The 27,884-nt window shown below is 46.5% G+C and overlaps 2 protein-coding genes across 5 annotated transcripts; one reads left to right on the top strand and one right to left on the bottom strand.

The window, feature by feature from the left end:
• Positions 1–95: 95 nt before the first annotated feature.
• LOC137850014 (hematopoietic lineage cell-specific protein-like) lies at positions 96–15,198 on the top strand. 4 transcript variants are annotated; one of them, XM_068670254.1, is made up of 15 exons: positions 97–251; positions 2,440–2,523; positions 4,012–4,085; positions 5,145–5,274; positions 6,028–6,138; positions 6,822–6,876; positions 8,691–8,801; positions 9,189–9,299; positions 10,013–10,068; positions 11,069–11,138; positions 11,587–11,720; positions 12,340–12,450; positions 12,941–13,244; positions 14,028–14,099; positions 14,486–15,198. In XM_068670254.1, the coding sequence occupies exons 2-15, from the start codon at positions 2,440–2,442 to the stop codon at positions 14,620–14,622; spliced, it is 1,560 nt and encodes a 519-aa protein (XP_068526355.1). In that variant the 5' UTR covers positions 97–251; the 3' UTR covers positions 14,623–15,198. The 4 variants fall into 4 exon arrangements, with proteins under 4 accessions (XP_068526357.1, XP_068526355.1, XP_068526356.1 ...); XM_068670255.1 differs by having other exon boundaries at positions 11,584–11,720; positions 12,343–12,450; XM_068670253.1 differs by having other exon boundaries at positions 11,584–11,720.
• Positions 15,199–17,490: 2,292 nt separating this feature from the next.
• On the bottom strand, positions 17,491–20,528 carry LOC137850015 (olfactory receptor 5AP2-like). Its single transcript, XM_068670258.1, has one exon. It carries the CDS (start codon positions 18,729–18,731, stop codon positions 17,742–17,744), a length of 990 nt encoding a protein of 329 aa, XP_068526359.1. The 5' UTR covers positions 18,732–20,528; the 3' UTR covers positions 17,491–17,741.
• Between the last annotated feature and the right edge of the window lie 7,356 nt (positions 20,529–27,884).

Raw genomic sequence — 27,884 nt, 5'->3', positions numbered from 1 at the left:
CAATTTGTATCCTGTGTATACTCCTCGTCACCCTTCCAGAGCACAGGCAGCGTGTGAGGGAACTGCAGCACCCTAGAGCAGGTTTTGGTGCTCATTACTTGAGCAAGTTGGGGGCTGGGACACAGGAAGTGAAGTTAGCTGAAGTTAAAACAGGAACCCAGAACGCACGGAAGTCTAGAAGCTGTTAATAGCATCAGGTGCTGGGACAAAAAGAAGCACGTTTGCCAGCAGGAGCTAGTGGGCCTTTTAAGGTAAGACTGGCTTTTGGGAGTGGAAAGTGATCAACAACAAAAGTAGTACTTTGGTGGGCAGAGAGAGCAGATTTCTGACCCAGCAAGTGTGAGCTGATTATGCTCAGTATTTACGTCTCTGCTCCTTGGTCCTAGAATCATAGATTCATTGTCATCATTGTTGCTTTTGTGTTTGAGGCTTTAAAGAAACAAGTTTCCAAATCTGGTACAACTGTGCTAAGCGGTAGCCCTGTATTTGTGCTGTAGTGGATGCTTCTGGGGGAAGAATGGAACAAACTAGCAGACTGATGTTCTGCTCTTGGTAGTATGTCTCTTAGAGGTTGCCTGGAGTCCTGTGGTGTGATTACAGACTGTGGTTTGTTATGGTTCCCAAGATGCCTGGTGGGTGGCTTTGGAGAGTAAGTGGTCAAGAACCTTTTACAGCAGGATTTAAAACCCTAAACCACTTGCATTAGAGTTGGCTGATCATATTAGCTGCCCTGAGTTGAACAGCCCTGTGCTAATTTGTTATTGCTGCTGTTCTAACACAAACAAAAATGAGCCACAAACTTTAAAAGTCTTTGGAGTGAGAGATGCTAATAAATTAGGCAGAGGAAAAGGAGATGAAATATATTGTTAGATTGTGCTATGTTGGCCACATCAACCTTCCTTTTTCACCTGTTTGCTAGTAGCTATGTTCTGTCATAGGATTGTTGTCAGAGCACAGAAGCACAGAGTATGTCTCCAGGCCTCCTGTTTTCTGTTTTCTGGAGTATTACACTTTTTTTTTTTTTTTTTAAACTCTAGGTGCAACCTGGGGAAGGCCTAAAGTCAGATCTTCACAGTACCTACCTAAGTCCTAAATACTCTGCCTTAGCTTAGCCTGACTGGCTTTTTTTAACCAAATGAAAGATTCGTCCCTGCTCTGCTCTTTCATTTCCTGTTGTCTGCTCCCTGATCTCTCAGTGCTGTCCGGACAATTTAACTCAGGGCAATGAGCTGGGCTGGAAGGTTATTCATCCAGCTGTTGTGACTATACACTCCCAGTTCATGATAAACATTTTGCTTGCACAGAAAGCAACAGTCTTGGGCACATGGGGTCAGCTTGTGTACTAGTTTATTTTCTGTCCTCACAGTTCTCTTCCCTCCTGTTGGTTTGTTCACTATTTTATGGGATGTTTGCAGTGGTGTGAAACAGGGCTCACAGGCACAATGGTGCACATCCTGTTCAGTCTTTCTCTCTACCCTAATGAAAAGCTTCTTTGGGCTACCATAAGAACAATTCAGGGCTCCTCAACACCACAGGCAGAAATATAGGATGTGAGAAGTGAGAGCTCTGATGAAAATGAGCTGTTGTATACGGACCAGCAAGCCATGTAATCTTTCTTCTGTTTCTTATTTTGCAGACACTGTGTTTTTTGGGAGGGGCTTTTTCATCATCTTTTTTTTTTCAGTCACCTTGAAAATGAAATTCAGGAGTTTTAGCTTTCACATTAGTTTTTTTAACTTCCTCTTCCCGGGTATATCACTTCCTCCAGGCCTCTTCAGACAGCTTGTAAGAGCTGTACTGCTGTAGTTTCAGCCTTTCCCACCATGCACGCTTAATGCTTTTAGCCCTCATTTCCTGCTTTTACTCTATAGCTGACATAAACACCACACTCTACCAGCATTGTAAGACCAACATGCAACTTTTCTCTGAACTGTCTTTAGCACACTAAGCAGTGATTAAAAGTTTGAAAAACAGGAGACTTCAGGAGTTCAATCTCAATGTTTTGTATCGTGGTAGCAGAGGAAGCCATAGCCTCTACTGGGATGCTGTGACTGTGCTTAGCAAAAGGGAAGTTAATGCATGGAAGAACCTCACAGAGCACAGAAAATCAATATATGATAGGGAAAAAAAAAAAAAAAAGAATCTGATAGTTGGATGCTAGTGCTAATGTGCATTCATGCATTAAAATAAAGTGTACAGTTTAACTGTGAAGATGGTGGGCTAGAAGGCTGTGGTTTACTCTTAGATTCACTGCGTGTTTTGCTGAAAGAGGTGCTGGAGCTCAAGAGAAACTATTTTGGGGTGCCCTGTGCTGTATGAGGCACGAGCTCAATGAGGCAGGTAGCCTCCAAACGTCCATGTGATATGACAGGTCCATGGCAGCGAGCCAGCAGGGCCTGCATGCCAGGCCCCAGATGACAAAATGTATTCCCTGTGCAGATGTGGAAAGCAGTCGTGGGACATGATGTGTCGGTGAAGGTTGAGGCTCAGGGAGACGACTGGGACACTGACCCCGATTTTGTGGTGAGTGTGTGGTATAGAAAGTCATGTCACTGAGTCCCGCTGTGTCTGGACGCATGCTTGTCAGCTGTGCTTGAGGGCTTGGCGCAGGATTCCAACATTGTCCTTCTCTGTCTTTTCTCCTAATAGAAAAATCCCAGTATTTATTGTCACCCAGTACAAGTGCAGCTCCATGCTTCTAAATAGCTCTGTTCTCTCCTTGTATTTTTTGTAATTCTCTAGGTGAGATGGTGAGAGCGTAGAAGTGCTCAGCCTGTGAGAACCCTATGGATTCAGAAAATGTTATGACACTTACTTTCTTTTTAATTCTCTATTTCTTTCCCAATAAGTTACTCACACTTTGGCCTTTTGGCCAATTCCTTATTTGCTACTCTGCTACATAACTGCATGCAATTCCCTATTTCATACTCATTCCTGAATGAATATTTTGGAACCATCATTGTTCAGATACAGGATTGTTTTTTTCCATATGCTTTTAGTACTTATTAACACTAGCTTTCATTTACAATTTTATCACCTGTTGATATGGCATCACAAGATTTTTCTGCACTGCGTTGTCTCCTGTATTTGGTCAATGTAAACTATCTTCTCATGACTCAAGACAAAAACATCAATTCTTCATAATCTTTTTCTAAACCTTTTGGGAACATGAAAAGTTCTGCTCCTTGTGGTACTGAGTGCCAGCCATGCCTTACTATCACAAGTCTCTCTGAGCTATGTGAAATTTTCCTTTCCAAGAGAGCTTTTTGCTGGACAGTCTCCAGTGACACAACTAGTGCCCTCTGTGTTGAAGATTCAGTCTTGCCTAGTAATTTCCAATAAGAAATTCTAGCTTGGAATGAAAGAGAAAGTCCCCTTCTCACATGCCTCAAATTACTAATGTTAAAAAAAAAAAATAAAATCTGTGACATCAGAATTATTTTGTTTTACTTAATTCATCCATTTGTGAATATACTTAAAATAAGCCCAAACAGAATGAGACTCTGTATTCTATTTTGTATATACTTCTTTTAGCTTTACATTAGGAAAGAGCTTATTCATGCTTCAATTGATCAAATACAGTTTGACCTACAAAAAGGCAGAACAAGTGCTGTCATACAAGAATTGAAGCAGAACAGCCGACCTTGAGTAAAATGTCAATTTTGGCGTTTTTCTAATATTTTCTTAATCATTTGATTTCCACAGCAAATGCTTTATTTGCTAGGTCTTCCCTCAGAGGAGGGAAGGAATCTCCCGGCGTCCCCAGGCGCCGGCCCGGCAGGGCAGCAGACGACCTTCGCCCGCCCGCGCTATGCCTCGCCCGCTGCCCCGTTCTGTCCGTGCCCGGGAGCCTTCCGGGCCCCCTTTGCTCGCTCCAGCCCCGGTGGTCCGGTCTCGGGCGAAGCCAGGCCCGGCCCGGCGAGGCTGCAGCGAGCGCGGCCCTCCGGGAGGACAGCAGGCGGCGCGCGGGGAGCCGGGGGTTGGAGCTGACGGCTGCGGTTCGCTTTGCAGAACGACATCTCTGAGAAGGAGCAGCGCTGGGGGGCCAAGACCATCGCGGGCTCTGGACGCGCCGAGCACATCGAGTAAGCGCGGCCGGGCGGGTCGGGGAGCCTGCGGCGGGCTGTCAGCGCGGCCACGGCCGCTGAGGGGAAGCGGCCGCCGCGGGCCGAAAGCAGCCAAATAAGGGCTTGTACACAGCGGGGCCGCGGCGGGGTGGAGCGGAACCCAGGGCCTCCCCCGCTGCCCGCTCCGGGCTGTCTGCCAGGCCGATGGGTACAAGGGGGCCGAGAGAGGTTTCGCAGCGGCGTGAGGGGCCTGCCGGCTGCCGTGGAGCTGCGCTGCCACTCGCACCGGGCCGCCCTGCACTGCCGCCTGCCCGTCCAGGCTCGGCCGGCTGCAGCCAGGCTCTTGTTTTGAGGTGCTTGTGTTGCACCAGAAGCAAAATTCACAGCCTGCAGGTGATGCCATCGGGGGTTAACTGTGAAATACCTTCAGACCGAGGCTGTTCTGCTGTGGTAAAATCACAGAATCACAGAATTTCTAGGTTGGAAGAGATCTCAAGATCATCGAGTCCAACCTCTGACCTAATGCTAACAGTCCCCACTAAACCATATTCCTAAGCTCTACATCTAAACGTCTTTTAAAGACTTCCAGGGATGGTGACTCCACCACTTCCCTGGGCAGCCTGTTCCAATGTCTAACAACCCTTTCGGTAAAGAAGTTCTTCCTAAGATCCTAAAGACATCCTGCTCCTTCTATCTCCAAAGCCACCCCTATCTAGCAGCTCCCTTGGGACATTTGGTACTGCCTTGTGCATTGTGAAGTACTGCAGCACACAGAAGGAAAGCTTGGGTTCCTGTGAAAGTCCTGAATGGGACTGCAGGTTAGGGACTGGGTGCATCTACTGATCCTGCTTCTCTGGGTCCTTTGCCAGGCCCCACGGTAACATCACCTCCCGGCTACTGGGCAGTGGCTGCAGGTGTGACTGCCACACAGAGGGGCCCACTGAGGGCACATGGTGGCTGCTGACAGTGTGCTTATGTGCATGGGGCTCTGTGTGGCATAGTGGCACAGGGCTGCTCCAGCTGAATGCACAGGTCTGCAGAATCCCACAGTGACTTGCCTTGACACTGTCTTGCCAGCATCCACCAGCTGAGGAGCAAGGTGTCAGAGGAACATGAAGTCATCAAGAAGAAGGAGCTGGAGACTGGCCCCAAGGCCTCCTATGGCTATGGGGGCAAATTTGGAACAGAGCAGGACCGAATGGATAAGGTAACAGTTGTAGAGGACTTCCCTGGGCTTATTGGAAGAGGCTTTTTTGCATCAAGGAGACAGCATCCCTGTCTTCTGGCCTGACCCTGAAGGGAAGGAATGGAAAGCTGGCATGATTCACACATGTCCATCTAGCCCATAGTCTGTCTCCACAATGTGTTTGAACCTATTTGTATAATTTGTCTCTACAGCTTCCTTGCAACATTCCCCTTAGTTAACTACTCTGTGAAGAAGGACTTTATACTGCTTGTTTCAAAACTGCTGCATAACAATTAGGTGCTTTCCTACTTGTGCTTGGAGAAATAATGAATAATAATCCCCCACTCACATTCTCTGTTAGAGACCTCTCTCATACCTCCCCCAGATGAAGCCCTGGTCCATAGTCTTTGTTATCTTTGTTCTCATATCAAATGTTTTATGTTTTCTGCTAATCATCATCATAATTCTCTCTGTAGCTTTCAGCTTTTAATACCTTTTTGTCTGAAGTGAAATGATAAGACTGCAATAGTATTCAGTCTGTGGGGTCAATGTAGATTTGCATGGTACCAGGATGACAGGGTGAGAAGCGGAGTTTCCAGCAGGCCAAAAGGGAGCAGTCGTACCCGGACCTTCCTGCCTTGTGGTCAGTTTGGACCTGTCTCCTTATGGCCGCAAGCGTTTTGTCAGCAGGGCATAACAACTTGGTGCCCATGTCTCTGTTAGCCCACTGGACTGAGTGTCAAGGAACTCATGCCATGCTTTCTCTCTCCTTAGTGTGCCATGGGCCATGAGTATGTCGCTGATGTCGGGAAGCATTCCTCACAGACAGATGCAGCACAGGGCTTTGGTGGGAAGTTTGGAATCCAGCGGGACCGGATTGATAAGGTGTGCTGAATGGAGCAACTGAAGTATGGTTTTGCAACCTACGCTGAGTGCTGCTGCTAAAATTTGGATTACTACATTTAGAATTGTTGCTGCAGTTTTCAATGTGCTGATGGGAGTAGGTCTAGGTATGCTGTGCACCATGGTCTCCACTGTAACATAGCTCACCTCTTGTGTGCAGGACAATAGCTGATAACTTGCAGCGTACTTATGCAGATTGGCTCTCTGGTGTGTATTAATATGCCTGCAGTGTCCTATCCAGGCAGCACTATGTTTGTGTCATGGACATCGCTGCTCTTGTGAGCTGGGGGTGTTTCTCATCTCCAAACCCACAAGCTTTGCCATGGGCAGTGATTAGCCACAGCAGGACTGGCCAGTGACAGCAGGATGCCCTCCATCGTGTGCATATCCTGCAGACACTGCCCAGAGTCTTTGCCAGTTAACAGGGTGTGGGGTCAGGATTATGGCCCTTTTACCTGAGTTGCATTCCTGGGCATTCTGCCACAGGGACAATGGGAATACAAGTCTGAGGAGGTCTTTGCCAGACGAGGAGTGGCCATGTATCTGCATGTTGAGCACAGGACTGGGAGCAGGGTCCCAGGCAGGCCCCAGGGCGCTGGATGAGGGTGGATGAAATCTGGCTTGGCCCCCAGGATGACTGACATTCCTCCCTCTTCTTGTTCCAGTCAGCACTGGGTTTTGAATACAAGGGTGAGGTGGAGAAACACTCATCCCAGAAAGGCAAGTCCATGGGCATGTTTGGTCCCTTAATGCTTCACCCATTTTCTCTTCTCCTGATATCCTGTGCTGTCTGCTGTGGAACAACCTCCTTTATTATCCTCCTGTCTGCAGATTCCTATTCTCAGTCATTCAGCACTGTGGCTCCATTGCCTGCTGTCCTGTAACCACCTTTCTGCTGTATATCCCTCTTGCCTCTCTGTTATGCTTTGCTGTGTCCTGACTGAGCAGAGAGGACACCCCTACACACACCTGGTGACAAATGGCTGATTATCCCATTCCTTTAAAAGTCCTTCTGAGAAACTGCTACAGCGAGTACCCAATCGCTGTAGGATATAAGAAATGATTTCTGAAAAAATGGTATATAAGAAAAGGCACAACAATAGATAAGGAAACAAAAGCTTTTACAGCACTCAAACTCTTGCAGAGTTCTGGAGATCATTCAATCAAACTTTGACATATACATAAAAGCAGCTATATTCTGAAAGAATGTTGCAAGAACTGAAATGAAAGGTTAAATATTCTGCAGACAAGAGAAGAAGAGAGGACAAGGCCTGTTACTGTTTCACATAAATGTGGAGAATGCTGCATTACCAAGAAAAGAAGACTGTTGTAATTATTTTTCAGAGGAAATTATAAAAGAAGGAAAAAGATTTGAGGCATTCTTAGCTGATCTTAAAGTAATAACTCAAGCAAAATTGTGTTATATTAACACATTCTTGTATAAGAGGCCTCGTAGTAAATTGTAGGCATAAAACGTCAGGCAGTATAAAACCATAGAAATCACTCAGGACAAAATGAAAATGTTTGAAGCAAGGCAAGGAGAAGTTACACTGAACAGCTGTGTATTTGCTTTATTTTTCATAAAAATGTTTCAATGTTGAAAACTCTAGCATCAAGGTAACAGTCTTAAAATCTATATTTGCTGAAGACAACTTCCTAAAAGGTGTGTTTTATGATGGTCTAATCAGTAAATAATAGTTGAAGTGAGAGAAATTTAAGAAATTTCTCAGAATTACAGATTTTAATAATTACTTTATGGTCTTATTCAACCTTAAGTGACTGAGCTTCTATGAAATTGAGTGAATATTATTCTGAGAGCCATTCGTGAATCCAAAATGTTTTCATGCATGTTTCTCTAGGGCAAAATCTTCATGGATTGATAAGGCTGAATTTGCTAGGCTTCTCTAGAAGAGACAGAGACAGACTGAGAGGATCTGTAGCATGTCTCCAGAAATGTGGCTTTCGGCCTTTGCTGCAGCATCCAGACTCAGCGGTTTCCTTGTAGATGTTGAGACTACACTATGGCAAATATAAGCCATACAACAAAAGTTTGCCATTTCTTCTGTGATTTCAAAGGCTTACTCAAAGACCTGTTCAGGCAGACCACAAGTTGAGATGCTTGCTGTGCAGATGCATGAGTGAGTGGATACCCAGGCACTCAGGGCCCCTAAGTCATGTCTTGGCTTTGCATCTTCTGATGGCTGGAGCTCCTACTGCTTCCCCATCTGCATTTGGCATGTTACCTTCCTTCTTTGCCCTCTGTGCATGACATGTCTCCTGCTGCCCGTTGCTCTTGGGCTCTTGCTGGTATGACCCAGTCTTCACTCATACACCCATTCTTATGGACCCTCATCCTCAATGGCCCTCGGTACTCCCTGTCCTCCACTCTATTCTCTCTGAGTGCCTGCTGTTTCTAGTGTTGTCCACCATCTTTGCTACTTGTCCTTCTCCCTGATGCTCCTCTCCATCTTCAGTCTTTCCTTCACCAGTCCCATACCTGAAGTAGAATCTCAGTCATTTCCACCCCCTCCCAGATTACTCCAAGGGTTTTGGTGGCCGTTATGGTGTGGAGAAAGACAAGGTGGACAAAGCAGCAGTGGGGTTCGACTACAAGAGCCAGGTGGAGAAGCATGACTCTCAGAAAGGTGAGCTTGGGAAGCCAGTTGCAGCAGCCGTGTCAGGACTGGGGCTTGGGACTATCCCTGTTGGGGCCATGTAGTTCTGTACTTGGTGCTTGCAACCTGCTGTATGTGTGGTGGAATGCTAAGGGAACTGTTGCGTGTCCGATGCTGATTATGCTGAGATGCTGATTGCAGGTGTTGTGTCTCCAGGAGGAGGAAGGGTTACTGATGTATACACCAGTGGAGAGCTCTGGCCTTGCTCCCTGTCTGTCGTCATCTCTCTCCAAGTCCTGGGCAGGAAAAACTACTTGCTTCTGTGAGAACAGCCTGTGCTCACAGTTCTACCACTACTCTCTTTCCCTCCATTCTCTGTTCGCCTCCATTCCGTGGTCTGGATCCCCATGACTGAAGACTATTCTGCGGGCTTTGGTGGGAAGTTTGGGGTCCAGAGGGATCGACAGGACAAGAGTGCTCTTGGCTGGGACCATCAGGAGGAAGTACAACCCCATGCATCCCAAACAGGTATAGCAATGCTGCCAGAGGTGGCAGCATAATTTCCTTGAAGCACATGTAGGTGTAGAGCTACCTGTTCGTACTTGACAGAGATCCAGCTGATATAAACTGAATGTGTATAGCATATTGTGGAATTGCAGGCAGGTGGAGCAGCTGAGACACTGTGAACTCCCAAAGCACAAGGATAAACTCTGCCAGAGTAGGGTTTAGAGTGCAGCTTGTTTGGTTGGATCAGTGACAGATGTGAATACAAGTGCCTGAATCAGGCTTCTCCAACTGTGCTATGCTTTCTCTTGTCAGGTACAGTCCTGATTATAAGCTCATGAAAAAAAAATGAGCACATGGGAAGGAAATGGCTTGAATGCTTCTAGCACTGTATGTCTAACTTCAGTGAACAAGGCTACACTGCACTCAAATGGCATGACTGGCCCAGTCACTTGGAAGTGACCCAGTGACTTGGAAGGAGATTTGCCATCATACAGTAGTGAACAGCTGTGCACTTCACTGAAAGGAATGAAAAAATTAGTCTTAAAATCTTCCATGTAGAGCATTTTGCCTCATTTACATAGTTCCTTGTGTGATGAGATGCAGGTAGCTAGCTACCAGACATTGTGCCATTCAATTTAAGACAAAACTAACTTGTTTCACTAGTCACGGCATGCTGAAGTCAGAGGAGCCTATAAAATATAAAATATAAATTAGCCTCATTTTTTTCCATACAGACTATGCCAAAGGATTTGGAGGCCGCTATGGGGTCCAGAAGGACAGGGTAGATAAGGTAAGTCTCTGCATGCAGGAGTTTACTATTGCCTCCTGCTAGTCAGTGCTCTTTGCACTGCTGCAGGAGTTTAGAATTCCCAGATGGAGATGAGGTCCCACTGGTCACTGCACAACCATTGGACGCATGAGGGAACTGTAAATGCCAGAGGGCACAGAGGGATGCAGCCTGGGGAGACAGGGAGGAAGGGAAGAATATTTTCCATTCTCAGTTGCTTTTGAATCATTCCACTCTCAGACTGACCAGTCACACACCTGCTTTCTCTTGTGGCAGTATTTAGTGATGTGACTATGAGTAGAACCAGTGAAGAACTCTCTAAGAGAATTAAACTGTACATCTAATTAACAGTTTAGCCATCTCTTCACACCTCATAAAGCCATCAGGATCTCAGATAGTCACACACACATTTTTTCCTTAAAGTTTTCCAGCCCCAGCTGTTGCGTACATATACTGCAGGCAATGACCTGCTGAAGGGCAGTGCCATTTTCATGGTTGTGCAGCTGCGGTTGTGCATTCAACAGGGAAGTGCTTCCATGCCACATACCTCTGGGGGTGCAGGGGACTGGTTCACCACTTACCAGACCTCAGGAAGAGGTGGACTGTCAGGCATCACCCCAGTTGTTTGCAGCATTACATGTGAGTGTTCATGCCTTGAGTGCCCAGCCTTTCTGTCCCATACAGGAGTCCTCTTGCCACTGTTAAACCTCCTTGGCTTGGCTCCACATAGCCTTTAGAAGTTTTTGGAGCATTACCTCTCTATAGGAACAGCCCTTGCCTTTGCCTGGAGATCAGCAGATACTTCTGGCAGTGCAGGGAGGCACTGGAGAGCAGGACTGCAGTCAGCAGCCTCCCTTCCCACAGAGCTGTGGCAGTTTTACTGGTGAAGGCAGACATAGCTGGGAACAAAGCTGTGACTTGTTTGTGGTCACCAACAGCCAAACCCATCTGGTGGAATCTCAGTACTGGCCTTGCCTAACAAGCTGGACACTTCCTTTTGCAGAGTGCTGCTGGCTTTAACGAGATGGCAAGTCCAACTTCCTCATATGAGAAAACAAGACCAGTGGAGGCAGGTGAGATAATTGTGTACCAGTCCTGGGCTTGGTGGGAAGCTGTGAATCTCATGGTCCCTTTGTGGCAGCACACTGGCAGGCAGGGGCTGTGGTGGGCTGTGGATTTAGCCTGTGTTGAAAAACCAAAGAAGGTGACTGTATTGCAAGTTTCTCTGGCAGAGGCAGAGGTCCAGGTGTCCCCTGGGTGCTTGGGGTGGTGGAAAGGAATCACAGAATCACAGAATCACAGAATCACAGAATTTCTAGGTTGGAAGAGACCTCAAGATCATCGAGTCCAACCTCTGACCTAACACTAACAAGTCCTCCACTAAACCATATCCCTAAGCTCTACATCTAAACGTCTTTTAAAGACTTCCAGGGATGGTGACTCCACCACTTCCCTGGGCAGCCTGTTCCAATGTCTAACAAGCCATTGGGAAGGCCTGAGCAGCTGTCATCTCCACAGCAGCTTCCAGCAGCACCAGCAGCCTGCGGTCAAGATTTGAAAACCTGGCTAAATTGGCAGACGAGGAGAGCAAAAGGCAGGCAGAAGAAGACCGGGTGAGGCGTCAAGCTCGGGAGTGCCAGGCAGCTCGGCAGAAGGTGAGAAATGACCATCTTCCCATGTCCCCCAGTGCTTGTGAAACAGGCTTTTCCTCAGGACCACATAGGTCCATCTGCTTCTACCAAATCTTGTTACAGTGACCTCTTGCCTAAACAGCTTCCCTGTAACTGCCAGAGACTGCCATTGAATACCATGCTATTCAGTTTTTCCTGGTTCAGCACACAGATCAGGATGTGTGAGCACCCAACCATGTCACCCTGCAGTTTGGTCTAGTCTCCTTGCCTCTAGTGCCAGGCAAGCACAATGCAATATGCACCTTCTTGGTACTGCCATCCCAGCAGTATGTACTCAAGGTTTTCCAAACTGGAGATTGTACCCAAACCTTCATATTTAAAAGACCTCCTTCTGCATTGCGCTGTTGCTATGTTTGATGTGCAGATAAGGTTTCTTCAATAAAACACTCTCTAATGTATTTCCTCCTTGAGTCTGCTTCCTGCAGACCCAGTAGTAGTTACAGGCCTGCTGGTGTCCAGTCTGTACAGCAGGTTTATGGCAGCTGGAACAGATTTCAGTGTGAGAAAAATTGTCTTGAGAGTTGCTTGGTTGGGAATGGACCTGTTTGAAAGAGACTGAGGAGCTGTGATGACTTTTCTCCAGCAGGAAATCCCACAGAGAGAGAAGGACCACAGAGAGACAGTTCCTGCCACTGTGACAGCAAGGGTCCCTGAGAGAGCTGTCCAAGACAGGCCTGTGTCACAAGGAGAGCAGGTGCTGAGGCAGGCTGGGGGGAGCCAGAAAGGGGAGCAGAGGGGATCGAGCCTATGAGGGGACTGTGATTCACAGGTAGACATGCACAAAGAAGAAGGGTGCAGCCACATCATGGAAGAGGCTTTGCAAAGAGTAAGGGGGAAATATTGGGATAGTGATGGGACATGGCTGCACAGCACCTTTTACCATGCAAAACAGGCTCTTGGAGTGGGGTCACTGCAGCAGCAGTAGAGTGAACTGTAGCTATGCATGTGAGATAGGCTCAAAAACATGAGTCATCAAAGTGTGTTCAGCACTTCCAGGTTCTAGTTCAGCCCAGACCTAGTGGCTGAGTTCCTTTTGTGGATGATGTTCTATTTGTGTCATGGTAGTACTAAACACATGCAGCGGAGTGGGCTCGCTTGCGTTGGGTGCTGTGCAGTCATGGTAGAGCTGCCTGTAGTGAATGCTTTCCAGTTGACTTTCTTGTCACTTTCTTACCTCCTGGCAGGAGGCAAAAGGGGAGGATGAGGAAACACCCCCCACTTTGCCACCAAGGCCAGCAGATCTGGCTGAAGAGCTGTGCAAGTTTCCCAGCCAGGATCAACCCATCTACAGCGAGAGTTTGGATGTCAGTGGAGACTATGAGGAGCTGCTAGAGCACTCTGACTACTGTGATGGCATCAGTGCAAGTGCTGACTATGAGGAACTGCCAGCACCCTTGGGAAAGCCAGATACCATCATCAACCATGGAGAAGACGGAGGTGAGGACTATGAGGAGATCCTTCCTGAGGCGTCCAGCCAGCCCTGTGTGGGTGAGTACAGAGAAAAGAATCTTGGAGAGTGTATCTGTCTGATTGCATCAGAGGGTGTATGGGACAGACTCCAGAGGGCTTTTGTGTCCTGAAATCTTCTGTGGTCAAGTTAACAATCCATGCTGATAGAGACTTTATGTCTCCTAGCCCCTTGCCCTGCTCCTAGATGCAAAATCAGCTGCATGGGATGCTGTGTCAGGCAGCAGGTATCTTTGCTGAAGAAGGATTCAGGCAAGAGGGCAGGATGGCTGCCATGGGCTCTGAAGAAGCGGCACCTGGACTGACGCTCTTTAACTTGATGCAGTGTGTCTTGGCAATTGATTGCCAGTGCTATGTTGAGGATACGGGGATCCCTGTTTATTCACAGTTTGTCACTCAAAATGCTGGTGCTCATGAGACCTGATCTGGTCTCCTGGGTGTGAAGGGGGGAGGCAGCAAGGTAGACTTTCTCCAAGCACCTGAGCAAATTGCATAGGCTACTGTTGATATTTCCATCTCAAATTTACCGGTACTGTAAATGGCAAAGGAGGCAAACTGGAGTTACATCAGTTTTTGTTTTTTTTTTTTCGGAAGGAGGAACAGGAAGCATTATGATCCTCTCCTCTCCCATTCCAGAAGCGGAGGCAAATTGCACCATGTCTTGAGCCATAAAACACCTCTACCTGTTGATGGGGTTTGGATATGGTTCTCACCAAGGCTTACAGATGGGTGGAGGGTGGCACCGAACAGATCTTTTTGGTTGCTTTCAGCCTCTTTCTTATTTACCCATCCTGTCTTCTGCAGGGGAAATGGACAATGTTTATGAGGTGGAGAGCCCTGGGACCTGTGCTGTGGCTCTCTATGATTACCAAGGAGGTAGGTGTGCCATCCAGGATGTGGGAAAGGCAATCATCCTGACAGGAGAGGCACTGGGAGTTTGGCCAAGGTGGGGTGGGGAGATGGTTGTTCACACCATCAACAGTAGTAAAAGGATTTTGAGTTGGTTGTTTCAATTTCTTCCTCATGGAAAAATAGAATGAGACCTTACTTTGGAACATAGACACTTCATCTTTCATCTGTGAAGTCCTGCTCCTTCTCTGTTCTATCTGTGCTGTTTGTAGAAATAGATGGGATAAGATGAACTCCGGGATTTATCAACCTGCTTGTTCTGTATTCTGGGCAGAGTTAAGGGAGGGTTTAAAAACAGTTCACTCTGGGGTTATCTTTACACTGTGACTTTGTTTTCTGATCAATTCTTGCAGATGGAGATGATGAAATTTCTTTTGATCCTGATGACACAATCACACACATCGAGATGGTAGATGAAGGATGGTGGCGGGGTCAGTGCCGGGGAAAAGTAGGCCTCTTCCCAGCAAATTATGTGAAGCTTCTGCAGTGAGACCAGCATTGTCCAAGCTGCCTTATTCCAAACTTCTGCCTCTGTCTGCTTCAGCCTTCTACATATTGTTAGCTTAATTTGGCTCAGCCTGGCATGTCTACGTGCAAGAAGTACCAGTGAGCAAACTGGCAGTTTCTAACAAGATGTTTGGCCTGTGCCCAAGATGGATTCTGAATCACAATAAGGCCAAGGTTGGAAGGGACCTTTGAAGATCATCTAGTCCAACCCCCCACAGAGCAGGATCACCTGGAGCATATTGCGCAGGATGGTATCCAGGCGAGTTTTGAATATCTCCAGAGAAGGAGACTGCACAGCCTCTCTGGGCAACCTGTTCCAGTGTTGTCACCCTCACAGTAAAGAAGTGCTCCCTCATATTCAGCCAGAATCTCCTGTGCTTCAGTCTGTGCCCACTGCCTCCCGTCCTATTGCTGGGCACAACTGAAAAGAGACCAGCTTCATCCTCTTGACACCCACACTCAGATATTTATATTCTGTTTCCCATCCAGTCCTATATGGGACAGTTTTCAGAACATGTGGATGTGATATGACATCTTTTCTGTCTAGACTGTCCCATATTGGACTTGATGATCCTTAAGGGTCCCTTCCAACTCAGGATATTCTATGATTCTATGATTCTATGATATGTCAACTGGAAAGCTTGCAGGAGAAGTGTGTCCATTTCTGTTTCATCAGGGCGATTCACAGCAAGAAAAAATAACTAATCTTGTCAGGGCTGAAGGGACATTTTATTTTTGAATTGCCATTTGTCACCTCTATCTGACAGGCCTTCTTTCTTCATAGGACTAAGTCCAGAATACAGCTGTAGAAAAAGAGATACTGCCCTGAGCTATGGCCCTGGACTTCATCCTACCCAGTTGTCAAGGGAAAACAGCACAGTGAAGGCTGAACTTGCCTTTTTTCCCAAGAAGTTTCCACTTGCAAGACACAGTATGTTTGCAGTGCAGAGTATAGAAATGTGAGCTGGGGCTATCTGGGCAGATTCAGGGCTGGCACCTAGGAGCAGCTGATCCTCACAGTGAACACTGCTGAGTTTGTCTGCAAACAAACATAAGCTTCGATGTAATGAGCTGTTCCATTAAACAAGACAAGTGTGTGTTGGTCGATGAATATGAAGCATAATATTGCTAAGGTAGTAGATTACTTGTTTGTTTTTCCCCTGTGTGCCAAGAACATTGTTGGGAGCTATGTTATTTCTGGGGTAAACTTTGAAAAAGGAAATATAAAATTTAGATTATTTTCTGAGAACAATGACTTAGGTAAATATGTCTTGGAGCAACAGAAAAATACCAAAACGCTTCACTTAATAAGGAATATGTTAACTGTTTTGGTCACCATCCAGGCATTCCAGCAGAGGAATGTTCTTCTAGGGAGATCCTTTCCTTCTGGAAAATGAATCAGAATAAGTGCTGCTGGATACAGCCAATGGTATATTTTTGAGTTCCATTTTTCCTATTAACAGTTCTGACAGTATAAATAAGCACACATGTGCAGGATAAACAGACTCACAGCTTTTCTCTAGCCTAAAGACTAGCATGTTCTACAGTCAGTGATAAAGGTGAGTTCCTCCATCTAGTATTTGGTTCAGCTTCCCTGTACTGGTGGGTGGTTTGCCTCTCTGTGCTGAAGTCAGGCCACCACTTCCTACCATGGAAGTGAAATAGTTATTCCTCATAGGTCCTTGCAGGCCTCACTAGTTAAGGACTATTTGAAGCTAATTATCTCACCAGCCAGCATGATTTAATTAACAAGAGAGTGAATTATTCATGTACAGGCTAGGGGCATCTTTTGTTGCTATTTACCCTATCCTGCTTCGCTGGCACAGGTTGGAAAAGAACAAGTTGCATAACCTAAAGGTATATAAATTCTGTAACTGCCTCATTTGGATTAAGTTCATGTGAGCAGAGTCTGTCCTTCTGCTGCACTGCACTAATAATAAACTGCTTCTGTTCTGACATGATCAAATTTGTGTCCTGTTTTTCATGCCACCACATGTCAGGTGTCTGTTGTAGGCTCCATTCCTTACACAGTGAAAAGGGTCCTCCTTTCTAGCCCTCCTTTATTGCAGATATGAGGAAAAGGACGAGTGGATTGAAAGCGGGGTAAGAGGAAATGTGCATGACATTTATTTTTAATATTTAAAGCAGCATTCAGGTGACAACCTGATGCAAACTGAAGCCCTCCTCTAACCCAGTGTGTTCCAGGTTAGATGCTCAACATGCCACTATAGGAGTTGGCTGTTGATATGTGAGTACCATCACATCAGGAATAAATCAAGGACTTGCTGAGCCTTGCAGCCTGTGAGAAGCTGCAGAAACATATCCCAATACAGTGCCAAATGCCAGCAGCAGGGTTGTGGAGGACCCCATTATGGCACCTTTGGCATCCAGTATAGCTCACAGGTTTGTTGTGGCCCATCCTGCACCTGGACAAGAAAAAAAAACATGAGCTCCTGGAGGGCAGTACAGCATCCCTGCTTACTGTTTGAGACTGGAAAAAAATCACAGTCTCTGTCTGCCAATCATGGGAAAGACACACTATGTTTTAGGTGAGATGTCGTTTTTAATTCAAAATTTTGTTTGTTAATCTCTCCCCCCACACACACTCCACCCCAATTTTGCTGTGTCTGTTTGTTAACCAAGGTATAGATGATCATGTTTTGGTCTCTTCCAGCCACTGTGCACCTCTGTGGCACAGATGCAGAAGCATTGCCATGCCTGCAGGCATGCATCTGCATGTACAGCTTGTGACAGCTTCCCTCATCATGCAGACCTTGTGTAGGTGGCTGGAGGCCATGAGCAACCTGATCTAGTGGATGGCATCGCTGGCTATTGCAGGGTAGTTGGAACTAAATGATCCTTGAGGTCCCTTCCAACACAGGCCATTCTATGATTCTAAGATTCCATGATAATGTGGCTGCGGTGGGTCCTTCTCTGAGCTCAGCATGTGGTACATAATCCTGGAACCTGGATCCTATAGCCTTGATCCCGACTTGATTTTGCCTTTTTGTTATCAGTGATATGCCAAGGGTCAGACACATGATGACAGTATACCATAAGCACCCCCTGCTTTCCCAGGCAGTCCCAAGCCTACTGCTGCCATCACGGATTTCCTACAGCTAGCTGGTGAGGGGCCAACACCACACCAGCATTGCTGCCTGGGGAGCCCCACACACCCCATCCCCGCAGGGCTTTCTGCAGGGCCCTCTGCACCTCCTGGTTGCGGAGGCTGTAGATGAGAGGATTCAGCATGGGGGTGACGATGCAGTAGAGGGCAGAGACCACTGTGTCAGCCACTGGCGAGTAGCCAGTGCTCGGTCGGTTGTAGTTCAGGTTGGCTGTCACGAAGTACAGGGTGACCACAAGCAGGTGGGCAGAGCAAGTGGAGAAGGCTTTGTGCAGGCCAGAAGCCACAGGCATCCCAAGGACAGCAGCCAGTATGCGGAGGTAGGAGATGATGACAAACAGGAAGGGGCTGAGGCCCACAAAAACACTAGCAGCATGGAGTGCCACTTCAACAGGGTGGGTGTTGCTGCATGCTGCCCTCAGTAGCGGGGGAGCATCACAGAAGATGTGCTGGAGACGGGCAGCCCCGCAGAAGGACAGCTTAGAAGCCAGAAGTGTGTGCACAGCTGAATCCAGCATACCCCAGAGCCAGCAGCCCGCAGCGGCCACTGTGCAGACACCCCGGCTCATGGTGTGGGCATAGTGCAGGGGCTGGCATATCGCTGCATAGCGATCATAGGCCATGACAGCTAGGAGTGCACACTCGGCTCCTGCGCACGCCATCAGGAAGAACATTTGTGCCAGACACCCGCAGTAGGAGATGGTTGCCTGTGAGCGCAGCACATTTGACAAGATCTTGGGTACTGTCACTGATGAGTAGCAGATGTCCAAGAAGGACAGATGGCTGAGGAAGAAGTACATAGGGTTGTGGAGATGGGGATCCAGGGATACAAGGGCAAGTATTGCAAAATTCCCCAGAAGCGTGACCAGGTAAACAACCAGAAAAAGGACGAAGAGGAAGGGCTGGCCATGAGAAAAGCCCAGGAGCATGAACTCTGTCACCCGAGTCTGGTTCTCTCCTGCCATGGGGCCAGCTGGTTTGGTCTGCAGGCAGAAAAGAGCACTGGGAAGAGGTGGAGATTGTGAGCCACAGGACTGGGGCACACCCACCCACAAAGCAAGGCTTTCACTGGTATGATGGCTTTAGTCCTATCTCCGTAACGGTCGAAAGCCTCCCATACAGGTATTTCAGACAGTGGCATTTTACAGTCAATAGATGTGTTATTCAGTGTTGGTGACCTGACTGCAAGAGTCACACAGGAGAAACCATGACCACTGCACATCCTGACTAACCTACACTTCCTTAGTTCACCCACTGCATTGAAGAAGACCCAGCATGTCTTTCTTTTTCTCCTGTTTGCACTTATGGTGACCCCACAATTCCCTACTTCTTTAAGGTCCCTTACAACCTGAGCCAGTCTATGATATGATTCTATGTTAGTGCTCTATAATATTCTTGAATCAGAGAATAAGATAACTGGCCAGTGTAGCAACCATCACTGAGCATGTCTTTGCCAGGAACTCCAGCTGCTGCTGGGTTCTGGACTGGTTTTCACTGACAGTACCAGGTATGGCTGGAGTGCAAGGCGGGGTACTGCACATAATTGAACTCAAGGAAGTAGTTCTCTGCTATTATGACATGGAAACTGTACACTTCAAAACAAGACGCCATCATGTCTGCCTCCCTGCATCTGTACAGGGTATCTGTGAGAAGCTTTTCCTCATGGATAACAGTTCGATCTTCTCTGACAAATCTCCTGCGATCAGGATTCAGCAATGTCCCCAAGCTATCAGTCAGTTCCTGTCACTCTCAATTTAGTGAACATTAGAGAAATTTCCTGATGCTTATTCAGGGTTCCATTGCCATTATACAAGGCCAAAGTGAATATGCCACACACACACACAAAATCCATTTCTCTTCAAAGACATTTTTAGCAACTGATTACAATTGTCCTGTCTCTTCACTATAATAACATGATTAAATTATTTCAGGCATAATTCCTTGCTTAACATTCATTTATATGTTTTTAATTTCTCTGTCCAAAGCACATAACACAGAATCACAGAATGCTGAGTTTGGAAGGGACCTCTGGAGATCTTCTTGCCCAACTAGGGCCATCTATTCAACCAGGGCTACCCAGAGCTGCTTACCCAGGATCATGTACAAATAGCTTTTGAAGATCTCCAACAAGAGAGACTCCACAGTTTCTCTGGGCAACCTGTGCCTGGTCACCCACACAGTGAGAAAAAGTTTCTTGATGGCACCACCTGTGTTCCAGTTTACACCCATTTCCTCTTGTCCTGTCACTGGGCACCAATGGAAGGAGCTTGGCTCTGTCCTCTTTGCACCCTTCCTTCAGATATCCCCTTCCAGCCTTCTCTTCTCCAGGATGAACAGTCCCAGCTCTCTTAGAGTCTCCTCATAAGTGAAAGGTTCCAGTCCCTTCATCATCGTTGAGTCCTTTCATTAGACTCTCTCCAGCATGTCCATGTCTCTCTTGTACTGGGGAGCCCAGAACCAGACCCAGCACTCAAGGTGTGGCCTCCTCAGTGTTGAGTAGAGGAGCAGGATCACCTCCCTCGACCTTCTGGCAATACTTTGCCTAATGCAGCCCAATGATATTGTTAGCCTTCTTTGTGGCAAGTGCACATTGTTGGCTCATGTTTGACCTGTTGTCTACCACGATCCCCAGGTCCTTTACAGCTAAGTTGCTCTCCATTTGTGCACCCCCTGCCATATATTGCAGCATGATGTTAAAACAGTGAGCAATGGAGAATTTACTGCTTTTTCTTTGATTTTTTTTTCCTTATGCTTTCTAAGAAATTAAAAATATTGATAAATTTTTGTGTTTTGTTCTGATGGAATTGCTGGAATGTCAGCTCTGTCCCATTTATGCTTCTCAGGTCTTTCTCTTCCAGATTAGGTAGCCTCTAGTGTGATAGTATTTTCTCCTTGTTTTTACACTTGCACGCTGTAATCAGTCTTAGTGTTTGTTTCAATGTGCTAAGTAGACTAAGAGCTTTAATGTTTCCATGGTGAAGTTCACTACTTTTAGTTCTGTTTAATTTCTCTTACTCTCTATTTATTGTTTCTAATTTTAATACTGAAAGGAAAACTTGCAGTCAAAAGGTTAATTCACCATTATCTTGGAACCATTTAGGTTGGAAAAGACCCTTAATATTATCAAGCTCAAGCATCACCTAACACTACCAACTCCACCTCTAAACCATGTCCCTAAGCATCACTTCCATGTGTTTTAAATACCACAAGGCATGGGAACTCCACCACTTCCCTGGGCACCCTTTCCATGAAGAAATTCTTCCCAGTATCCAATCTAAACCTCTCTGGTGCAACTTGAGACTGTTTCCTCCCATCCTACCACTTATTACCTGAAAAAAAGAGACCAACACCCTGCCTGCTGCAACCTTTCAGGTAGTTGTACAGAGCCATGAGTTTTCTCCTCAGTCACCTTTATTCTAGACTCAACTGCCGCAGTTCCATCAGCCACTCCTCATGCGTCTTCTTTTCCAGTTCCTTCATCAGTGTTATTTCTCTTCTTTGAGCATGTTCCAGCAAATGAGTAACTTTCTTGCAGTGAGGGGCCCAAAACTGAACACAACACTTGAGATACAGTCTTGCTTGTGCTGAGCACAGAGGGATAATCACTCCCCTGTTCCCGCTGGCCATGGTATTTATGATGCAGGCCAGGATGGTATTAGCCTCATTGACTACCTGGGCACACAGCTAGCTCCTGTTCAGCCAGCTGTCGACCAGCAGCCCCAGGTTCCTTTTCTGACAGGCAGCTTCCAAACACTCTTCCCCAAGCCTGTACCACTCCATGTGGTTGTTACAGCTCAAGTGCAAGACCTCACACTTAGTCTTCTTGAAAGTTATGGAATTGGACTCATCCCATTGACGCAGCCTATCTAGATCCCTCTGTAGAACCTTCCTTCACTCAAGTAGATCAACATGCCCACCCAAGTTGGTGCCATCTGCAAACTCACTGAGGATGTACTCAATCCCCTCATAAAGATCATTGGCAAAGACATTAAACAAAACAGGCCCAAATACTGGGCCCTGGGGAACGCCACTTGTGACTGACTGACAGCTGGATTTAGCTCCATTCACAACAACCCTTTGAGCCTGGCCATCCAGATAGTTTTCTACACAGCAAACAGTAGATCTGTCCAAGCCATGAGAATGAGACTGCCTCCTTGATTCCCAAAGAATCAAGAACTCTATCATCTCGAGATCATTATGCCCGAGAGCCTCCAACCAACATATCAACCACATCAACCTTCCCTGTAAACAACAGGTCTAGTAGGACATCTTCCCAAGTCAGTTCTCTGACCACCTGTGTCAGGAAGTTACCGACACACATTCCAGGAATCGCTTAGTCTGTTTCTTCTCCTCTGTATTGTATTTCTAGAAGACAACTGGGAATCACAGAATCACAGAATAGCTGAGGTTGGAAGGGACCTTTGAAGATCATCTAGTCCAACCCCCCACAGAGCAGGATCACCTGGAGCACATTGCGCAGGATGGTATCCAGGCAAGTTTTGAATATCTCCAGAGAAGGAGACTGCACAGCCTCTCTGGGCAACCTGTTCCAGTGTTGTCACCCTCACAGTAAAGAAGTGCTCCCTCATATTCAGCCAGAACTTCCTGCACTTAAAGTTGAAGTCTCACATGGGAATGAGTGCTAGCAATTGCAAAACTTCTAGCTGCTTATAAAATATTTCATCCTGATTGGGTGGTCTATAACATCCTTCTACCACAATATCTCCCTTGTTGGCCTTTCTCCCGATTTACCCAAAGGCATTCAACCCTTTCATCACTATAAGTATGCTCCATAAAATCAAGACCTTCCCTCATGTGGAAGGCTACTCCACCTCTTTGCCTTCTCTGCCTACGGGTCCTGAAAAGTCTATACACATCCACCTTAGCACATTCAGTGACATAAAAACTTGATACTCCATCTTGAGTGGGGGTGCTGCAAGGCTGAGTGGAAACTGCTTGGCCAAGCTCTTCAGCAGTGTCCAAAGTCATCATATTCTTTAACAGTGTTTTTGTTGTTGTCTTAATTACTATTTCTGCATATGTTTGACAGGAACATAAGGACTATCATCCATTGGACTCCAATGGACTAATCATCGAGTATTCTGGAAATTAGGGATGATCTCTTCCTTCAAGTCAGCCCACAGCCAAAGCAATATGGATTTTGATGCAAGAATAGCACAGCTTGTTTGTCTCAGTGTTACTTTGGTCCTGAAAGCAACCAGGATCATGTTCCTGAGAGAGACAAGAGCTGGAACAGCACACAGCAGTGTTCCCCTGGAAACATCTCCTATCTCCATCTGTCACTGTCTGCAAAGCTGCATAATGTGCACATTTCTCTGTACAAGTTCAAAACTATGTATGCATGAACATGAACATGCACAGCACTGAGGCAGTCAGTTTTGGTAGGGCACAGATGCCTCCATGGTACAGGTGTGAGTGCATGCTCTGCTAAGGACCTTATCAGATGCTTTTACTACTGACCTGCTAGCCAGCAGCAGGAGTCTACTGACAAATTACAGTGGAGATGGCTCCAGTTAAGGTGGGGACCTCCCTGTTACACAGGAGGGATATGGGAATGTCAAGAAAAGGAGTGCTAAAAATAAGAATAAATTCAAAGTAGGAGATTAGGTATGTAAGGGCTAGTTATCTGTTATGTTATGAGCTCAACCCTTGAAAATCAGAGTAGGTGAGAAAGAGGTGAGTGAGCCCATCACATGATGTCAATGAGCCCTTGGGCTGATGCAAGTACACAGTGATGACGTGTCAGTCATGGTATTTCCAGCAACTGTGGGGAATTGTTAGTTCTGCTGCAGTAGTGACAGAGGGCTGGAGACCCGCAGATGATGTACTCCCCATACTGACAAATTCAGGCTGGATTAGGTGTTAAGGCACAGGACTACAGTGCAGACACAGAAGCTTCACAGAAGCTGAGCCTAATCTTTAACCATAGTATGGAGCAATGTAGCAGTCAGTGACACAGCCACAAGAAATGCCTGATTTAAATCTTTTGTCCTCAGACATCCTGTACACGATGAAATGGAAACATGGTAGGAAAATCTTACTTCCTCCTTCACACTGCACAGGATTGAGCCTCTTTCACTTGCACTGAAAGAGATTTCTCATGGTCACTAATGACCCCCATCTGTTTCCCAGCGAAACTACACCATTGTTCACTGCTGACCAGCCCCAAAAGGCTGTGTAGATGAGCAGAGAGGGAGCATTGTTGCTGTTAGTGCCGGGGAGGCAATTGGTTTCTCTCACTCCCTGTAGATGTAGGAAAGCACTGTTGATTGATGCGATAGTGATGCACTGGTTTGAGACCCAGCTTACCACTAGTGAAATGCCTAAAGAAGGTGCTTTGCATCATCTGAGTGCACTTCTGCATAGATCCAGCATTTTGGGGTGTTGTGTGTCACCCTACCTCCTACAGGAAGCCAAATATGCTGCGCGCCCACCCAAGGAAACTAGCTGCTCCTGAAGGAGAATGTGGCTTTCTTCCCCAAGCTATCATGGCCCATTTGAACCTAGCTGAGCAGACCAGATAACCTGGAGCAAGTAGCCATGGGAGGTAGAATTCTGAAACTTGGGTATGGTCCAGAACCAGTTTGAGGTGATGGCTGAACTAAGGAAGCCAGCAATAATGCAGAACTAATTTATTCTGAAAAAGACTTGATTGCATCACCAGCAGCCACAGCCTGCTTGCATGCCTGGAACACCTAGGAGTCCTGGGTGCCATACCGTGTGCTGACAGGGACCCCTGAGATGGTTCCACCATGAGTAAGACCCCTAAGAACATCCCACCGTAAACAAGACTGCTGTCCCGACCTTAGGCAATGGGCCTGCCCTTCCTGCACTCCCTTACCTCCATTTCCAACAGCAAACTGGCTGACATCCAGTGCTTGCTACAAGGGAAAAACTAACAATGTTCATGACTGCTGCCCACAGCATCTTACCTGCATGAGGAAGGGCCTCTGTGTCCGCTAGGCTTGTGAGCAGAGGAGCTGCTTTTAACCCCATGAGGACCCTGGGGGAGAGGCTTGCAGAGGTAGTTCTTGTTCATTGGCAAGGAGCAGAGACACATACCCCAGTCAGACTACACAAGCGGAATCTGAGCAATTGGGGTGAAGCCCTCCTGACACAGGACTCACTTTGACCCCACACACTGCTCCAGGCTGTGCTGAGGGCAACTCAGCCAGACCCTGTCTGAGAGAGCATTTTCAGGGAAGCTGGGTTGACAAGGTCGAAACACCATGACAAAAGGACTTTTTGACACAGTAATTTGCTTAGACTTCTAAAAGTTTTGCCTCCTGTGGCAATGATGAATATTTCCTTGTTCCACACAGAAATCCAGTGGCTTGGTATTCCCATATAATCTGGCTACTCTCTCAGGTTTTTAGACGAAGACGCATGCTGGCAGCACTTGGAGAAACCCCCTCCCACACTGATATTTGAAATAAGGCTTTCCTGAGACCATCCATATTTGGCAGAAATATTAAAATATACTGAAATCTTGTCAGATGCCAGAAACTTGGTATCTATTTCTGGCAATCCATGTCCATTTTTTTTGTAGTTCTTTCTTCAGGGCAGCCTTCATGAGGAGAAACTTCAATGTCGTATCCTCCTCTGTTCTACCAAGGCATATCAAGTCTATCCTTGGGTTGTGTAACCACAAGGTTTGGGCTCAGATCCTTTGAGTACTAAGCAGTTCTGGAAATCAGACTCAACTGGGTGCAGAGCTCTTTACTTGTTCAATTGTAAGTGCTGAGCTTTTCAAAAAACATACACTATTGTAAAAAACTGTGAACGTCTCTATGTTTCCCTGTTTGTTTTGACAGATGTATCTTTACCAGCTTAAGAATTCTTTCTCAGTCAAAAACCATCATCGCTTATATCAGCTTACTACAGCTGTAGTGCCTACTCAGTGTTCATGGACTGCACCTGGACACAAATGTTTCTTTTGGACACAGAGACAAGGAAAACAGTGCAATTCATGATGTTGTTCCAGGTGGCAGTAATCTGCCTGCATGGCCCACCCACTACCTAAAACACAACCAGCTCTATGGTCAGACAAGGCTGCTGTGGGTTGTAGTCAGTTAGGTCTGGAAACTCCCTTGAAGACAGAGATGCCACAGCCTCTCTGAGATGCTGACCAACTACCTCACAAGCTTCAGAGTCACTGTTGTTCCTAACATCCATTCAGAAGGAAGTATCTTGAACTTGAAATATCTTTGCCTGACTTTTGCCTACTGCTCTTGTCCTCTGTCCAAGCCCCATTGTGAAGAGCCTGGCATTATTTTCTTGATATCCTTCTTATATGTACAGTAAGGCTGCTAGGTGGTACCCACCAAAGCCGTTTCTTCTGCAGGCTGAACAAGCCTAGCACCCTCAGCCTCTGCTCACAAGGCAAATGCTCCAGTCCTGATCATCTTGGTGGCTCTCTACTGAAACTCTCCTCTAGTTTGTTGACATTGTTCTGGGGAGCCCAGCACTGGATCCAGTATCTGGATATGGTCTCAGGAGTAACAAATAGAGGGGCATAACCACTTGCTTCATTCTGTTTTCTTTGCTTCTCTTCACACAGCCCAGAATGCCCTTGGCCACCTATGCTGCCAGGGCAAACTGCTGCATCATATCCAGCTCACTGTCCAACAAAGGCTCCTAGGGCCTTTTCCACAGAGCTGCTACGTGGACAAGCATCCCCAGCCTGTCTTGTTCCCAGGTGCTTTGTCTTGCCAGGCATAGAACTTGGCAGTTGTTCTTGTCGAATTTCATGATGTTCTTGTTGGCCCATTCCTCCAGCCTGACCACGTCCCTCTGAAATGCAGCCCTTGAACATACACACCCTCAGTTTGGTGTCACCTGCAAATTTGACAAGAGTGCCATCTCTTCCATGTAACTAATGAAGATGCTAAATGATACAGGTCAGGTGGATAGATATCTGTGATGCTCTACTTGTCACTGGTATCCAGGCAGAGAATGACTTGTTAATCACCATTCTCTGAACCTGATGGTACAGATAATTTTATACCACTGCTTTCACTGATATTGCTTTGACATATGCAAGCTGAATGCATTTTTCTTCCTGTTCCCCTCCTCACCCTCTCCCCCCCCCCCCCCCTTTTTTTTAAAATACACTTCTATTGTATTCTTTCTGTGGCCACATCTGATTGAGGAGCTCAGTGCTTTGTTGATGGCGATGTTTCTTCCTGTTGTCTGCAGCAGGCTTGTGCTCTCTTTTTGTTTGTTTGTTTGTTTGTTTGTTTGTTTTTTCCTCAGTGATTTGGACTATCACTGATGTAGTTTTGATGGTGCTAAAACTGCTCTGCCAGATGTCAGCCAAACAGTAGTTCCAACAGTTTTAGTACAAACTGGCTCAGGCTTGTGTTCCCCTTTTCCTCTGAATATCCCTGTTTAGAAAGCTCCATGGGCAATATTTTTCATGATTTTCTTATAAATACCACAGTTGTAGCACTCAGACTTATTTGACAGAGATTGTAGGAAAATGCCCTCTTTTACTATAGCATCGATACAATTGAGCATACCAAACTTCCAGATCCCTTTTACAAGTCAGTCATGTCATACATTGCCCAGTGGGTTCTGTGGAGGCTCTGGGGCTGGAGCACAGGATGTATGCAGAGACGCTGACAGTTTGATTTGTTCAGCCTGAAGAGCAGAAGGTGAAGGGGAGACCTCATTGCAGTCTGCAGCTGCCTAATGGGAGCAGGAAGAGATGATGGAGACAGATTCTTCTCACAGGTGCATTGTGATGAGAAAGGGCAACAGGCCCTAGTTGTAATGAGCAACATCCCCCTCTGGGAAGAAAAATCCTTCAAGCACTGTATCTAAGCCCTGAGAAGCTATGGACTCTGTACTTGGAGATACTCAGCCCTCACCTGCCCACAGCCCTGAGCAACCTGTGCTAATGGGTCCTGCTCTGAGTGGGGTTGGACCTCTTTCCCACTAGCATGTCTGACCTCTGAAATTAAATTCTTATCAGGTTTTGTAAGAACAGTATTTCAGATTTCTCTCATTGCTTTTTTTCCAGTAAAGAGTTGAGTTTTCTTCAAGAAGTATATGTGTGTATATATATACGTATTTTTTAAATTATTTTTTTCAGA

The sequence above is a fragment of the Anas acuta genome, chromosome 1 (assembly GCF_963932015.1).
Source record: "Anas acuta chromosome 1, bAnaAcu1.1, whole genome shotgun sequence".
Lineage (NCBI taxonomy): Eukaryota > Metazoa > Chordata > Aves > Anseriformes > Anatidae > Anas > Anas acuta.
Note: the sequence above shows the minus strand (reverse complement) of the source record. Positions and strands in the feature narration are given on the sequence as shown.

Excerpts from the sequence above, each read along its gene's own strand:
- LOC137850014 (XM_068670253.1), top strand. The coding sequence starts at position 2,440 with ATGTGGAAAGCAGTCGTGGGACATGATGTGTCGGTGAAGGTTGAGGCT. Across the intron at positions 13,245-14,027 it reads GTCCAGCCAGCCCTGTGTGG|GGGAAATGGACAATGTTTAT; the intron begins GTGAGTACAGAG and ends TGTCTTCTGCAG. Across the intron at positions 14,100-14,485 it reads TCTCTATGATTACCAAGGAG|ATGGAGATGATGAAATTTCT; the intron begins GTAGGTGTGCCA and ends CAATTCTTGCAG.
- LOC137850015 (XM_068670258.1), bottom strand. The coding sequence starts at position 18,731 with ATGGCAGGAGAGAACCAGACTCGGGTGACAGAGTTCATGCTCCTGGGC.